The 18,107-nt window shown below is 38.4% G+C and overlaps 1 protein-coding gene across 2 annotated transcripts in view; it reads left to right on the forward strand.

Annotated features, from left to right (window-relative positions):
* Positions 1–18,107, forward strand: part of ncam2a (neural cell adhesion molecule 2a) — a 468,276-nt gene that overhangs the window by 350,747 nt on the left and 99,422 nt on the right. For both annotated transcript variants that reach the window (XM_085449776.1, XM_085449777.1), the window contains exons 6-7: positions 5,089–5,206; positions 14,479–14,648. In XM_085449776.1, the coding sequence (XP_085305902.1) occupies positions 5,089–5,206; positions 14,479–14,648 (288 nt within the window). The remainder of the gene's footprint in view (positions 1–5,088; positions 5,207–14,478; positions 14,649–18,107) is intronic.

Here is an 18,107-nt window from a genome sequence, read left to right on the forward strand (position 1 = left end):
CTCCTTGCTTGGCAGTTTGTCTCATTAACAGGCCTGTTTCAACAAGGCCCGCTGATGTGGGAGCGTATTGCATAGGAAAAGAGAGGGGAGGAGGGCACACACTGGAGAATAGAGATCTATTGGCTTGGAAATCAATGGTTATCATGTCAGCCAGATGCTTGCTCATCTCACTCGCAGAGTCAGAACTATTGGAAAGGACTCATAGTGTTTGATTATTGCTTAGGCCATTTTTATCCCTGAAAAGCTCTCTGCACCTAAAATGTGTGTGTGCGTGCACTCCATATTGTGTTGATTTTACAGACAAAAAAAGGAGATTTTCATTGATTTTTTTCTTTGTTTTTAGGAGAAACAGTACATAGACAACATGAGATAGCACATAGATCAGACACTATGGAACTGTAGATGTACCGATGTATTTTTCTTCATAGTAATACACACTGGTGCTGTTAGTGTAACTGATCTTTAAAAAAAGACTACAGAACAGAAGCATTGCTTCATTTCTGCACTGATGCCTTGTTTTGATTAGAATTCCCTATCCACAGTATGTTTTTTTTTTTAAAAAGGCAAGTCTACCTGCTTTACCGCTGTTCTTCATCAAAAAGCAGCAGTTTAATGAGTCCTGAAGCTATTTTTAATATTTAATTTCATCTTTGAGTTGTTGGGGGGGGGTTAGATCTAGGTGGAATAAGTGTCCTCTGGATGTCATCACTTGGAGAACAAATTCCTTTCATTATCTCTCAATAACTTCCAAAACCCCCAACTGAGGAGCTGTTTACATTTTTTGAATATTAAAAACACGTTTAGCTTGTTTTTTTGTGAGACCTTTCAAGCTTTTTCAACCCTTTCGACGTGATCAAAGGGAAAAAAATCTCTTTCGCAGCTGCCAGTTGCAGTACCTGTGAAGCAGGTTTTTGTTTGGATCCTAATAGCAAGCGTCCCCATTTTTCAGCAATTTCATCATTCATGTGCTCCAACACCTCTGTGTGGGTAGCGTTGGTCTAATGTTTTGTTGATCCTCTTCTTAGAGAATAAATTAACTTGCTCAAATATCGAGATGGCGGTAGAATTAGAGAATTGGAATGAGTGCATGTTTGATCACACAGAACAAATTTTCAGTTTTTAATTTGCTGCATTTGGGGCATTTTGTTTGTTTTAATTTAATGCCTTCTAATTACAAGCAGACCAGATCTTGTAAACACACCGGTGGCAGCACATGCCTCATTTTGGTAGCTCGTTGTGGAAGAAGCGAAATTTAGCTTCTATAAAGCTAAAACCTTGATTTAAACCTACACATCAGCCTGTATCCAGGTGTGCTGGATGTTATCTGGATGTTAACACATGATGGACATGATTACACCGAGTATTTCCTTTACCTCGACTGTGCTCACGCTGTAATCGGATGAAATTATGCAAATGCAGTAGGTGCAGTTGGTGGGCTAATTGATAAATATAGCACGTCCTCATCGTGTTGTCTGGACTTCAGTCGTTTTTACTATTTTCCTCCCGTACCTTTTAGATGGTCCTCGTTTAGAAAAGAAGGGAGAAAAAAGAGAAGGAGGAGGAGTTTGGTGACCTTTCAACATGCAAAGCAGACTTTTCATCAAGAGAAGACAGAGAAGTGGAGATAGCATTGATCTTCTCCTTCAGATGTGATGGGATTGATCCAGTATCCTTCCAGCCTGTGCTTTTGCTTACCCACAATGCATTTCTTCATGCATGGTGCATGAAGTATCTTTATAATTTGATAATAGATAGGAAAGAATTTACATTATAGTTGCCTAAAACTAAACCAAAAATTAAAAAAAAGCTAGACTAAAAAAAAAAAAGCAAATTAACTGAAATAATTTTGTGAGTTGGAAAATGAATTAAACTAAAATAAAAAGATAGAGGTAGTATAGTTTATGACACCTTGACTGATGACACATTGATAAACATGTTTATTGAGACTCTGAATGGAAACAAACCTGTGAGTCAACAGCTTTCAAAAGGCTGTGGATGTTTCTGTGTTTATTTTTTGTGTTACCTCTGATTTTACCTACTGTTTTTTCTCAGTCCTGCCTCTGACATATGCCCTCCATACAATAACTCTGAAAAACACTGAATTGAAATAAGAAAATTTAATTTGGAAACTAAACTAAATTCAAAACATAAAGTCAAAATGAAATAAAAATAAAAAGAAGTAGAAAACACAAACCCATAAATACTATACAAACAATACAACAAAAGGCCACAAAGATACTTTAGGTGGTTCATGGACCTGAATTCAAAGCTTAAACCACAGACATCAACAACAGTACTGCAACTCACTGGTTCACTTATTCTAACTCAGTGGATTTCAGGTAGTGCACTTAATTGATTTTCACCTATAGTCGTCAACTGCCCAGCAGAAGCAAAATAGAGGAGTAAATGTTCCAAAGCTCCAATAAGCTGCTCCAGACATGATTAATCACTTACTGTGACTAGTCAGGACCACAGCGGAGCAGTTACAGTGGTAGTCAAAGTACAGCGTAAATACAGGCTTGTGAAACGGATTGAGATGCCTGATAAACATGCTTGCACCATGAAGCTGTCATTCCCTTGTGACGAAGAAAAGCCTGCTCTTCCTCCGCTCTCCTTTCACTGAATGACAAGATGACAGCCCTCAGGTGATTGCATGACAGGGGCCAGAGCAGGGCACACTACATGTTCCCGACAGCGCTCACCATATACTCTTGATAAAGTCATCAAGGCCTCTGCTGTTTACCAGCATGCCAATGCAGCTGCTTGTGGAAGATTAGCAAAGCGTGCCGCATTTACGTGGACACTGACTGATGCATGTCAGTTAGTTAGACAGATATAACCGCATATTTTAGCAAAGGAGAGTACATGCAGTGGCAAAACATGCAAAAACAAAGAGGAATTTAAAGGGAACTTCTAGTAGTTTGGTATGGTTTGTGCAAAAATATATGACTGAGAGTAATAGAATCTTTGAAGTCCTGTGAAATGGTAAAATGGTAAATGGCCTGCATTTGTATAGCGCTTTTCTAGTCGCTAAGGACCCCAAAGCGCTTCACACTACATTCAGTCATTCACCCATTCACACACACATTCATACACTGGCGATGGCAAGCTACAGTGAAAAACTAAGTACACCTTTACTGCTTCCATTGAAATTATGAGGATAGGTAGCAGTTAATTAATTGATCATCAGCACGTGTGAGCACCTCTATAAAAGCAGAACGTTTGCAGAGGGTGCACACGTGTAGCTTACAGGTGTGTGCTAACACAGTGCTGAGGAGGAAAGACATCAGTATTGACCTTAGAGAAGGAATTATTGCTGCCTATCAGTCAGGGAAGAATTATGAGTGCATTTAAAGTCCATCGTTCTGCAGTGACAAAGACAATTACAGAGCTACAACTCAGACTACAGCTCCCAGTTAACACGTTGTTGTGATGTTAAAGTTCATAACAGTAGCATTAGAAAAAGGCTGAATAAGTGTGGTTTGCCTGGAATGCTACAAAGAACATGAAGCATGGGTCAGGTTTGCTTTATCTAAACAAACCACAAGACTTCTGGAGCAATGTCCTTTGGACAGACGGAACCAAAGTGGAGATGTTTGGCCACTTAGGTGAAAACCAAACACGTCATAGCTGCTGTCAAGCACAGTGGTGGATGATTAATGCTTATTTAGTAGCCACAGCACCTGGGCACCCTGGGCATGAACTCCTCTGTATACCAACGTATTCTAGAGTCAAATGTGAATCTAAATCTTGGCTCAAATTAGGTCACACAGCAGTGCAATGATGCTAAGCAGAGCAGCAAATCTACAATAAAATGGTTGAAACTGAAAGTCCAGACTTTAACCTAAGTGAAATGCTGTGGTGGGACCTAAAGAAGTAAATAAAAGACCACCTACAAATCTAAATGACCTGAATAATACATTTTGTATGAATAAATGCTCTAAAGAGGATTGGACCAAAATTCCTTCACAATGATGTAAGAGACTGATGCAGTCTCTTACATCATGCAGATGAGGGTTATATACAGTGAAATGAGGTACGGTACCATCGTGACTGTTTGAAACATTGTTATCGGTAAAATGAAATCATGTTGGACACATCTGTTCATTCTTGATTCTGATGTCCAAGCTTTTCTGTTGTATGGGCACTGAAGCAAATAAATGTTCACTCCAAAGTCAAATGCATCAATCTTCAGGCCTCTGGTTCTATTTATCCATCTGTTTTGTATATATATGAGTCCCAGTTTCTCCTTTCTCTTGAATTTAGTGGTGTCAGGTGGCCCAAAAAATACATCTGAAAACTCTTATTAGAAATCAAGATCCAGGTGCTTTAAAAAATACATAAACCATAGGAGATGAACAAAAAATATGTAAATATGATTTGTGAAGACATTTTAAAGATTTGTCAAAGTCGTCCTTGTCGTATTTCACTTTGATTGCAAGAAAAGTGAAAGAAGCACTGCGTAAATAAATACGAGTCATTTGTAGCCCTAAAAAAAGAGTTTGCATTTGCATGTCCATCAAACCACAGACCTATAAAATCAGGGCAGCAAAGCACTTCTGCTTTTGATTCTGCAGAAATTGGCCTGACAAGAGGAACAATTGTCAGAGCTCGAGCGCTTGACAGGAATAGTTTATTCACAAAAGGAAAGCGTTAGTTTTCACAGCTGTTTTTTTTTCATGTTGAAACACATTTTCTGTCTTGCCATTGTTTATATAGATTTAACGGAGCATTTCTGAGGCACACAATAGAATAATGGCCTCACGTCAGTGTATTCGGTTCCTTTGTGGGTTTTTTTTACCAAAGCTGGGTCAAAATGTTATTTGAAATCCCCACGGGATTACCAGCAGAAGTAGCGTTTTTCCAGCGCTTGCATACAGGCCACTCGCAAGGCCAATTCAATCCTCATGAAAGTCTTTTATTTGCTTCTTGTGAAAATCCTGCACCATGTAGCATTATGAATACTGAACGTTTTGCTAGATTATAGTCCAATTTTAGCTTTCAGTCCGGATTGATTTGATTAACTCTCAGGATCTAATAGCGCCATGTGTTATTTCCTTTTTTTCTTTTTTTTGTGTGTGTCTGCAGTCCCTCCAGTGTTGTCAGTGTTCCAGCAGTCCTTCAATGCCACAGCTGACTACCAGGAATCTGTCACCTTTACTTGCATCACTTCTGGATCTCCGGACCCCATAGTCACATGGCACAGGTAAAGTTCAAAGAGATATTGGGATTGGGAGACATCCAAAGAATATTGGTGCTCCCTCAAGGATGTAGGATAGGTTTATCCCCAAGTAGACACCCGAAAGTGCTACCCTAATATGATTTCATTCCAAAACCATGAGAATTAATCTGCTGATATAGCAGCGCCTACACTTATGGGAATGCTTCCCACAAGATTCTTGGAGCCTGCTTTCGAGGATTTGCTCCCATTCAGCTCCAACAGCATTTGTGAGGCTCAGTGTTGATTTTGGGCGATAAAACCTGGCTTGCATTGGCGCCCCAATTTATCCCATAAAGTATGAGCTGAGCTCTACACGAGCCCACTCTTCCACTCCAGACTGGGAAAAAATGGCTGTATCCATCTAAGAGAGGAAATGATGTTGAACCAAATGATTAAGGCCATCATACACAAAAGGTTCAACTCCTTAAATAGCCATATATTCAGTTAGAAAACATAAGGGACAAAAACAGCACTGCTTGATTGATTACTGGATTGAAGTCACTTAATTAAGTCAAATTTAACCTTAATTTTCAAATAATACAGGCTATTATGTTCCCTACTACCCATTCGTGCCTATGTACAAATGTGTATATATTGTTTTCAGAGCAACTTTCTTTCATAGTTCTGAGGAATTTATAGTCCACCCTCGCACATTTCCCTCAGCAGCCACACAGTAATATCCATGGCACATAGCAACAGAGCGAAAATTTGCACCTGAAGAGCATTTGACACTCCACTATCCTCTCTACAGCTTGACATCGAGCAATTAGCTTGCACCCACTCGGCAGGCAATCATAACAAGCTCTTTGCACCTGAGCATCTATTGATAACACTTTATTGTTGTTCCATTGAAGTTTTTAGTGTTTGCTTAAAATGGTGTCGTCCCCCCCCCCCCCCCAGTTTTCCTTATTGGAACTTACTGGAAAGAGTAGTTTGAACATATTTGACACAATTTAGTTTAATGAACTGTGTCCAGCTTTCAAAAGGGGGCCCTGTTATGTTTTTCATTTGTGGATGCTCATATTAAACACGTTTCAAGTAATGAGGTCCGTGCATGTAAAAGTAATCACCAAAGCTCTTTTTTGCCTGTTTTTGTCTCTGTGTGATGTCACTGAGAATGAATATCCCTGCCTGGTCTGTGGTCAGCTCAGGCTTATAGATCTGACCCTACCCACCTGCTGTTTAAACCATCTCTATATTTAAGGGGGCTTAAAGGCCCAGTTTGAGATAAATGAGGGTTATTTTGAACTCTGAAATCACGCAAAGCTACTTTAATAGAATCCTAGAATAAACATAATAAACTGAAAATAAGCCTGTAGTATCTTCTCTTGAGACATGATGTCTTTATAAATGTTATAAACAATCCAAACAAACATGACTTACAAGTGACCTCATGGCTCCTCATAATTGCTATATTTTGTAGTTAATTTGGTAAAATAAATACTGTGGGCTTGGCAACGTTTCTAAAGGGCAAAAAGAGGGCAACAATTCAACAACATATTAGTTTAGTCTTAAATTAAGATATTTTGGTTCCCCACTAGAGTTTGAGCTCCACCATTTACCACGTACAAATGGAAAATGAAATAGCTGCAACAATTTATTGAAATTTGTGCAAACATACATGGAAATAAAGTATAAAACAGAGTTTGTGCAATTCTAACATCCTTGAAGCTCCACTTTTGGTGTGACCACCTCTGTTCTTCAGCACAGTCTGAACTCTTTTAGGCAGGTTTCTTGTCATTTCCTTAAGTAGTCTTCAGGAATAATTCTACCGGTTTCTTGAATGACATTCAAAGCTCTCCTTTGGATGTTTCTGGCTCTAGGGAGGCCAATCCATGACTGATAGTGCTTCATTGTGTGTTTTTCTATCCAGGTATGCTTTACTGCATTGGCAGTGTGTTTGGGATCATTGTCATGCTGAAAAAGGAAGCTAATGGCAATCAGATGTTTTCTAGATGGTATTGCATGGTGAATCAATCAATGGTCCTTTTCTGTGTTCATAATTTTATGGATTTTGACAAGATCTCCAACACAAATAACTGAAATGCAACTAAAACCAAGACAGAGCCTCCACTGTGTATTACAGATGGTCATAGACACTCACTGTTGTACCTCTCTCCTGACCTTCTACATACACATTGATGATGATTTGAACCAAAAGTTTCAAAAAATTTGGATTCATCGCTCCACATTTTCAGTCCAGTTCTTGTGTACATATCTCAGCCTTTTATCCTTGTTTTCTCTCCTTAAGAATGACTTGACAGCCGCCCTTCCACTGAGATGATTTCTGATGTGGCCTCAGTGAACAGTAGATGGATCAACTGAAGGGCCAGATACATCTCTCAGATCCTGCGTCAGGTGTTTGCTGGAATTTTTTCTGTTTCTTAAGGAAACTGTTCATCTGCTGTATGTAGTTTTTTTTTTAGCCTTTTTGAAGGTAGTAACGTCCAGCAGAACCAGACTCAGGAAGGGGCAACCAGTCATGGATTACTCATTTACAGCTGTGTTTGTGGCATTCAAAGAATATATGCCAATATCAGCAGATATTAGCTCTCTGTTAATATATCAGCTGAGCATTATTTGAACTGTAGCAAAGGGCATTAATTAATGCTTTCATAGTCCATAATTATGATGTGGGCCTATGATCTGTTATTATTATTATTGTACTTTTAAGTAACTTGGTCAGTGCTGCGCAGCAGATAAAAGCACATAAACCGATGCTGAGCATGTGCATCAATGGTAAACACAGATGCCTTTATTCATCACCCTAACAAAGAGGTCACATACCTCTCAGAGCGCTTACCTTCATCACAGGAGCGCTGCACAATTCTGCAGAAGATGAAGCACAGCGAGGTGAATTCTTCACTCCTGCATTTCATGTGACATCATCTCTGTGAGTAATACAGATGTAATGAGAACTGAACTGTCTGTTTGAAAGAGAGGTTGAATACAGCAGAAAAAAATGAGGCACATGCATCACTTTGTGAAGTACAAACAAAATTTGAAAGGTGACGCACAGCTGGAAGCAGCCTCAACTTTGTAAACCTCATTCATCTTGCTCCCTTGTTTTGGGGCTCCAAAAAAGTAGGAATTACTTTTACTCCGGGGTGTCTTACCTTGGCTTTTCAGCTCTGGAGCACAACAGTGAAATGTAATTTTAATGATTTAACAGCTGGCGTTATATTTTGCAGAATATTTCAGTGTGAAGATGGCAAAGTGCACATCTCCATCCTTACTTTTATATTGAGACAATCCCTGTGACAGCTTAACGACCTCAGTCTCAGTTTTGCTTTAAGTGTAAAAGTGAGTTTTGTTTGACGTTGTGAGTTTTGTTTCACAATAAGCCCGTTAAAATGAGGAGCCTGGGAAATAAGATATCTTGATAGGTTTCTCATAGTATCACAGAATGAAAGAGGCTTAGATACAGAAGCATTCACTCTTACATGGTGCTCACTGATGTGCTGAGGCAATTAAAAATAACCACAGAAGTAAGCGACTAAACCTTTTTCTTAATAAAATTCTCTTGCATGGTCAGATGTGCCATTCACAAAATTTGATGTTCGCAAGATCAAGAAAGGTTTAAACCAAGTCTCAGAGAAACTCGGCGTAGTACCGAGAGCTAATGAGATTTTATTCTTTGTTCTTCTACAGCAGAGAAGTCAAACTCGTTTCACACTGTGGGCCATGCACAGCCCACTTTGATCTTAAGTGGGATGGACCAGTGAAACTCCTATTTCTGTCAGCGTAAAGAAGTTTAATCACACATTTAATCCCTGAGATATTTTAATTTTAAAAAAGAAGTGTAATTTCAACAATATATCTCAGTTTTTCTACATGATAATGAAACGCTGCTTTGGGCTTAAATTGTAAGAAATACACATGTAAAATTACAGAAAAAGTTCTGTTAGCTCATTGCGACTGTTAATTCCAAATAAATTCATAATGGTTTATCTAATTATTTATGTTGGTGCAGTATGACTGGAGGAAGCTGTAAAACTTATGAAAACACATCTAAAAGTCTAAAATGTATGCCCTCCATAACATTTTCCAAACCCTTCCAGTGGGTCAGATTGGAGGCTTTGCTAGGCCGATTCTGGCCCCTGGGCCTTATATTTGATACCCCCGTTCTGAAGTGTTGCGGTTTCAGGTCAGAAGGCAGCCTGTTTTCATTCCCAGTGCTCAGATTCTTCCAGGTTTTGTTTTTGGTTTTTTTTGGTTTTTAAAGCTGCTGGTCTCTCAGAGATATGCCCAAGGTGTATTTTGGCTTCTGCTGGAATACCAGGGGTCACCATAATGGTGACACCCAGCTCGTCACACTTGGATGCTTGTTCAGAACCCCTTGACATTACACTTACGCTACCTTGGGTATCCTTGAGCCTAATTCTTTCATCTTGCAAAGTGATTCTTGTTAGGAGCATTAACAGATCGGGGTTATTACACCAAAAAGTAATGCATTACACATAACTCGTTACTTTTTAAAGGTTAAAATGCTATGTTACTTAATTATACCTGTAGAAATTAATTAGAAACACCACTCATCACATTAATTTTGTGTTATTTCGCATAACCACCTGAGATGCATTGGCACACAATTGCCGTTTAACAATATGAGCCTTGTTCCACACACTGGCATCCTGGCCTATCCTAATGAGGACACACACACACACAAGGTCTTTTTGTAAGTGTTTAAGAATTCACACAAAGCCGAGGGCAAAGTTAAAATGCAGCACTTCAAAGAAAAATGTTACGGCCACAGTGATTCTGTGATAGGAACAGGTGCCGTAACTGCTTTTGTTGCCTGTTGAAAATGAAGCTTTAGATGCTTGGCTGGGGTCAGCATATACTCTGACATCAGTCTGAGTTCTTCACTGCTCACTTTGACAGCATGCTGTCGAAAGTACTGTGCGAAAAATGAAAGCTGGACACCGCTCTGCTATTTTTCTTCCCCTACTACATCAGCTGAAGTCAGCTGATTGTAGCCCAAGTGCACAGAAAAAACATTACCCTTGATTTTGTTTTATCTGAGTACTCATCGTGCAGATAATTGAAGAACTTGCGGTACCAGTTGAAGGTTTGAATGGGTGAGTGTGTCGGAAAGGGATAAGTGAGGGATTACTGGCTAATATGATTACTTGATTTGTTTTTACAGTAATGCTTTGGATTACTGTAATGTGATTGGAGTAACTTTGTGTCCTAACATAGCAGGTTGAGGCACTAAAACCTGCTGTGCACATGTATTTTCATTGCTCTGTGGTTCTTAGGCTTGCACATTGGCAGTATGTCATTCGCTCTCAAAGTGTGGGTCATACTGAGATTCTATTTTGACATATTTTGGGGTTTTGTGACACTTTTAGTCTCATGGAGTGTAGCTGTAGTAATGTGGCTTGGCCACTACCCTGCTACAAGTAGATAATGGCACAACCTTGTGCCAGACCTAGACACCTTAGTCTTTATCAGAGGCATGAAAATTGCAAGTTCAACATCACCATTTGAATTAGCATGTTAACTTTGTGCGAGTGCTTTTTAACCTATTATGACACAGTCATACTTGGAAAAAATATTAACAAGACATTGTGAAACGAACTTGTGATCTCATTGCCTTTGAAGACCACTCGCAGTCAGTTGCTGTCTTTAAAGCAACTTTGGTACATCAAGAGAGCACTAAGAATCAGTAGGAATCAGTCTGCAGCTAAACGGAGTCCAGTTGGCAATTACTTGCAATCGGCAATATGAAAAATGGCAATTATTTGAGATAAACTGGCAAAAATCAAAACTAAAAAATGAGTAAACAAATATTAACATAGTTGCTGCAGGACAACATTTTGTCCTGACAACCTTGTTTTATATAGAAATAGAATAGATAGAAAGGTTCAAGGTCAAGTTCCATACTGCAAAGAGATGTGTCACAGTACAAGGTCATCAGTGACCAGGCACAGTCAGTTATAGACTGATTCCGTAACATTTGGGGTTAGATACAGGCTTATGGTGACATTGGAGCAACATCCACCTCTTTCTATGAATTGTTTTGCCACTTTTAGCACCATGAAATGAAAAAAGTGCATAACAGAAAAACCATAAAACCATAACACATATCATACATGCTTTAGCATGGAGCTAAAATACACCCAAACCCCAGTGGATGTCAGTTGCATAATGTACATAATGTGCTGCATGTTTTATTTCAGCATACCATCCTGCGAGGTTTACTTGAAAGGGTACTCTTGCATGCTCCCACTTCACTCTAATGCTCACGTACTATTTTTTTTAATGCTGACTGAATAAAATATAAATCACCTGTCAAGGTCTCATTTCAGCTGACTGCAGATTTTGAACTTTTTTAGTGACCATGGACTGCCAAACATTTCTGTGTAGTCTGTTTCATTTCCCAGGTCAATAAGTCCTGTGTGTCAGTCCCAGACTACAGAATTAAAATGCGTAAATCACAACAAAGGCTTCGGTATAAACAACGCATCACATTCCAATTTAGTTTTTCTTTTGATGCCACCCCTCCTAACTAATTCCAGGCTCTCCCGTTGCATTTCCTGTCAGAGCGAGGTTTCACCTCATCCTCTGTGCATCTTGGGTAATGGACTACCTGTCAGCAGTCAGTCAGTATAATGACATTCAGCACTGCAGCACGCCCTCCACTGTCCATTCCAAAGATGAGGCCTCTCTTCATTTCCTCTTTGGCTCACCAGAGTTATTATTACTTGGCTTTGGTGTTTCCTCTGACGACTTTCAATTATCCTCCCTCTCGCTTTTCCTACAGTACAATGAGGCTGAGCTCACCACGCAGTATAACTGCACTCGTGTCTATTTGTGTCCGAGTCTTCAAATCCCCTCATGTGAAATCTCTAAAAAAATAAGAGTTTTTTAGTGGAACAGTAAAATATACACTGTGAATAATACAACAGCCTGAACTGAAGACTTGAGATATATCTGTTCTGAATTTATTACATAAAATAACTTGTAAAATAAAATAAAAAAACAAGATGCTATTGTCCATATTTAACGAAATGTTATTTTTTTTTATCTCTTTTCATACCTTTTCTTTATATTTGCGAGTGGGGCAGATTAATAATGAATCATAACTGAATATGCTGAAGCACATTTGCAAACATCAGATCAGCTTTATCTGTTTTGTGTTCGTTTATGTAAACCCTTAATGATTTTAATTTCGAGAATCTCATCCGTTTATGCCGTGCTTCACATTCACACTGATACATAAAACTATATGTAAGCCTTTCAGATCCCCTGGGCAGATTAAATATTTCACTGAGTGAGAATTGGGGAGAAAAACTAAGTGCAAACCCTGCAGTAAATGAGCCATTTTTCAATTGATAATGAACTGTCTGAAATCCAATTTTTACTTAATTAATACATAAATTGGGCAAAAAATGGTGACTGTGGCACTCTTGTTCAAGTTTAAACATGCTATCCTACATGAAAACTCCCAGAACATAAACGTCTTACTTGTTAGGGTTCGTTCATAGAGCTTAAATTAAATATAAGTACTAGAAAAGCTCCAATAAAGCTTAGTTATAACAACAAAGTAGAGAAAAGCTGTGTTGAAGCAATAACTTTTTGTTTTATGACAGAAGAAGGGTCTTCACAAGTTATCAGAAGGAAGTAGTAACCAGGGCTTGGATCAAAGGCAGGCCTGTATTTGTTTTTAAGGTTTTTTAAGTAGTATATTTTCACTAAAAAACTTTCCATTTGCTTTGGTAAAGTTAATGCATGTACTGATAAAACTGCAGAGCGCAGTAAGTCACACATAATAAAGATCAGTTTGGATCTCTGTAGAGATCTTACTTTTGCCAGAGAGCAACCCAGAAACTGCTGCACCCATGTTCTCACAGTTTACTTAAACTGACACAGACATGAACAAACATTCATTTTGTCTGGCTTTAATTTGTTTGCATCAACCACTTCCCAAGTGTTTATTATTATTAGAGACACAGCTTTTAACTGGCTGCAGTTATTTTATTTGAGGAAATGCAATATGCAAAACAAAGTCTAGTTAAATCTGCACTGTACACACTGGTTTGTATATGTTAGTTTTAAAGAGTCCCTTCCAAATTTGTCCTTTTTTGGCATTTTTATTTATTAATATTCATAAATAGCACAACAGTATTATCAGTTTTCATAGTAAGAATGCTACCATGTTACCAAAGGTACGTATTTACAAATCCAGGACATGGAGAGCAACATCAGCGATCTTCCCATGTTGTGTCCCCCAGGTCAATACTAAGTTTGTTTTGTTGTAATATCCATAAGCTCACAAGTAAAGTATTGGGCTGTATTGGGTATTCACATACTAAACACAAACTTCAGCTGTCTGTAGTTTGCTGATATGCAGTATAGGAAAGTAGATCTTAAAAGAAAATTCTGGTTACATATCAGAGAATTAAATTTGTGTGCTACAAAATTAAATGTATGTAAACAGGTATTTCCCGTGTTTTGGGTGCCATTGCTGCTTGATCCTACATGAATTCAGTAACTAAGCTAATCTTATTTTTAGCGACTTACAAATGCTGTAAAAGGACCTGTTGTCTAAATCAAAAAAAACAAAGCTATCCCTTGAACCTTTTAGACTACACGCCTGGTTAACTAGCTGCAAATAAACAAGCGGAGGAGGCAGCTAACATGCGTCAGACTATTATGATTTTGTTATGAAGCTTAAATATAGACATGCGTCAATTTATCAGTTTGATTTTTCTGGATAATTTCCCCACAGAGCCCAGTAAGAAAAGACATTAAGTCAGCAATGCATCTCCGCACCACACCGGAGTCATTTAGTGAGCATTGCAGTCCATAAGAAAACATTCACAGCAACACTAGTGAGTGCTGGCAGGCCTGTAACTGACACGATAAAGATGTTACTTTTCTGCATGGCAGAGTTTCACAACTCTGATGACATACAACAAACTATTCATCGAGCAATTGTTATTTCAATTATTGCCTGATCTGTTTATCCAAAACAATCCTTTCATCACACTTCAAATAGTGTCTATAAAAAGTGCCGTCATGTTTTCACCTGTTTACCTGCTATAGATAGAAATAGTTTCAAAGCCGAGGTGTCTGCACTTTGCCTGATTTTTATGGGATCGGTTGACACCCAAAATACAGAGATTATACATCTATAACATCAAAAGTGTACTGACGCATTCATATTTTAGGAGTTCAGTGTCAGTTTTGAGGTAGTTGCCAAATATTTCCACTCCTTACTTATGTGCCTCTGCTTTTCACTCGTGCAGGAAAGGGCAGCAGCTGGAGCCATCGGACCAGTACATTTTGAACAGGCTTGATGGCGGGCGGAGCATGTTAACCATCCGCAACATCCGGCAGGGTGATGGAGGCACCTACTCCTGCAGAGCCACCAATAAGGCAGGATCCCAGGAAAGAGAGCTCTTCCTCAAAGTGTTTGGTAAGCGTGCAATCTGAGTAAAATACTATAGTTGTATAAGATACAGTTTATTTATCCTAAATTTTCAGATATTAATCACAACTATTAAAAATAGTGCAAATAATGTCAAAAAGATTAGTAAAAGAAAATATACAATAATATAACAAGATAAAATAGATCCATAAGGTAAGAGGCACTGTGGATCAAAATCAAAATATAATAAGACATGTTCAAGAAATATGAAGGTTTTAGAACAATATATAAAATATTAATAAGGTTTAATTAAATTTAATTTTCTAATTTTCTACAGACACTGGCCACTTTATTATATACATCTCTTCAACAGTGCTCATAATTACGGGTACCACTCCTGTCAGTTAAAAAACGGAAACTACAGACACCTCACCAAAACTGGACAACAGAAGACTATAAAAATTGTCTTAATTTCTTCTCCTGGTAGAGTCAGTCTTTGGTCGACTCACATGAAAGTGTGGTTCTGTCCTGCCTCATATCAATAGTTCAGTCTGTTGGTGTGTAATGGTTTGGGGGACTTTTTCTTGGAACATTTTAGTGTTATTTGAGCACCAACTGATAAGTGTAAGAAAAACCACGTTGTTCCTTCTATCTCCCCAAACCAGGACTAACATAAAAAAATCCCTTCCTATCACTTTAAAGGGTTTGTTTTCTTTTTCCATTATCTGTTATTTGGTGCCCCACCAAAGATTTTAAATGTAATAGCATTACCCATGACAGTAAACAGTGTTTTATGTTGATCCATAAAGCTTTATTGTAAGGACATCCACAAATTCCATTTTATAAAGAAATGCAGAAAAAAATGTCCAAATATGACAGTCGGCCCACACCAATAACAGCTTTATCAAAGTGATATATTTCTGTTAAAAAATAAATATTTCATTTATTGCTTCATATTTCAATTACTGCGCTCCTCATAAAAAATTTCAATTTATATTTTCATAAACCTGCCAGCTATTTCCTCACAGATCGACGTGATAGCGCTGCTTCTAGCTCATGAAAATGTATGGAGATTTGTGCTCAAGTCATCAACATCCTTTGGAGATGTGAAAAGCGCTTGTTCTTCAAAATGCACATTTAAATGAAGAAGTTAAGGGGGTGGGAGGAGTTCTGCTTCCAGGCCGTGTGGTGGGAGAACGCAGTTGTAAGTTAGTTTTATTACCCTTGACAGCACAGGCAGGAGGAAAACAGGAATTTTAAGTTAGACAAGGTGTGTGCAGGTGTGTATGTGCGCTTCACTCATGTTTAGGCGCTGTAACCCATTGTGAGCCTCATCTTTTTCTGTGGCACTTTCACAGATCTGTTTGCACATGTTTGTTGTTAGGTGTTTGCTTTTATACACTCTAAGATGTTCACATCTGGGGGCCTCCAGGAAACAGTGTGTGTCTTTTGGCTGCTCTGTAAAGTTGCAAGAGCAGTCCATGAGCTGTAAAAGGCTGAAGCCTGCAGTCTTCGGGGATTATGTCAACTTGTCCTGCTTTTCAGGCAATGAGTCATTTGTTGCTGTAGAAGAAAATCCATACTATTAAGGAATAGCTGCATGTACTTGTTAGACATGCTAGAAGAGTGGCTCAAGGGATGCTTGGTTGGTCACTCTATTACTTTAGTCTGGACTGAAATATCTCAACAATTTCTCTGTGGATTTCCATTTACTTTAATGACTTTTATGACTTTGTTGGTCCACTAACTTTCCTACCCAGCAAATATTGTTGAGAAGATATTACAGATCACTTTGGAGAATTCTAAACAACACTGAGATTTGGTAAAAAAAAAAGTAAAACCTGAATGCTGTCTTCATCAGTTTCGTTCAAAAATAGTCTAGAAAACATATCTTAAATTCTATTAAAGAGTAAAACGGTGTATTTTATCAACAGTTCAACTATGCCAACAATAGAAGAGAAGAGAATAGTCTTTTATTTTCATTGTACATTTAAAACCAAATTGTGGGTGCTCTACGGCAGCTATGTAGGAATAAAATATAAATATCAAACAAACAGGAGATTAGAGCTTAGGCCATTCTTGCCATCAGGCCCGCTGCCCTGCTAATGTTGTTTCCAGTGACAGAAGCACATAATGACATGAGATTTATAAAACTAAATTTGTTATTGTTTAAAAAATGACTTTCAGGGCTAGTCGACATTATATGTCCACATTCTAACATTTCACAACCAAATAAGATTTTATTTAGTGGGGACAGGTTAATTTGAAACTCTAAATTGAAAAGAGGTGTGAATGTGTCTGTGTGTTAGCCCTGCGATAGACTGGCGACCTGTCCAGGGTGTACCCTGCCTCTCGCCCTAAGACAGCTGGGATAAGCTCCACTGCCCCCCACGACCCTGAAAAGGATAAGCGGAAGCGAATGGATGGATGTATGGATAAGATTTTATTTATTTAATTTAGTAAAAATGCCAAGCTCTTTTTTGAGAAAATAAATCATGAATCACTTCTTCTCTTTTGTTGCGGAAAAATAATTTAAGCATTGAAACCAAACAGATTTTCTGAGATTTATTGAAAGAAAGTTAAACCCTTGCAAAGGGATCAATACAATGCAAACGGGGTTTGTACCAGCGTTGACCAACAGGTAAAATAATAACAGCTCCTTTAAAGCCGTTGTGCGGATACAATCTTTGTCTATTCAGTGGTTGGGAGTGAAATCCTCGCCATCATCTAGGCACCAGCTTGATAATGAAGTGTATCATGGCCTTGAGCAAATCTTAAAGTCATTTGTTTTCCCGTCTTCATACACTCTTTCGTTATACAAGAAATTTACAATTGCATATCAATAGTACGCAGAGGTTAGATGAGGTGAAACAAAAATTTTCCATCACACATTTCAACCAAATTTAGAGGTAAAGGGTGCTTCTTTTTAAAGGTTATAACTAACTGACCTGATTAAGCCCAACCCCCCCCCCCCCCCCCAAAAAAACAAAAACAAAAAACAACCGTGAGTTGGGATCTGGTGAGAGTTTCCTCTTTACTAATTATCTACCACCATTATGTCAAAATGTAAATCCATCAAACCTGCAAAACTAATTTTGTTCCTTTCAGATCTGCTTTTTTTTTTTCTTTAATGGCTTTTAGCAAATGTTGTTGCTAATAGCATGAACGTTTGTGTGATGGTGATTGTTGTACACCTACTAACATGTGCATGTTGTCAGAGCCAACAAACAACTGTTTCACCCCTTATATCAAGACACTCCTAAACCAAAGGTTCTGTGACACATTCTTATTTTCAGATGAAAGTAAGTTCAGTATTTTAGGAAATCAAGTTCTTAAAGTCTGGAGGAAGAGCAAAGAGCAGAATCCAAGGTGTTTGAAGTCTACGGTGAAGTCAGTGATGAGTTAAAGCATAGGTGTCAAACTCTGGCCCGCGGGCCAAATTTGGCCATACCGCGAGCCATACCAAATTATTATTAGAGCTGGCCTACTGGTATTATACAAATAATA

The sequence above is a fragment of the Copadichromis virginalis genome, linkage group LG23 (assembly GCF_057382275.1).
Source record: "Copadichromis virginalis isolate Kocher_CV1m ecotype Utaka linkage group LG23, C_Virginalis_male_GT1.1, whole genome shotgun sequence".
NCBI classification, from domain to species: domain Eukaryota; kingdom Metazoa; phylum Chordata; class Actinopteri; order Cichliformes; family Cichlidae; genus Copadichromis; species Copadichromis virginalis.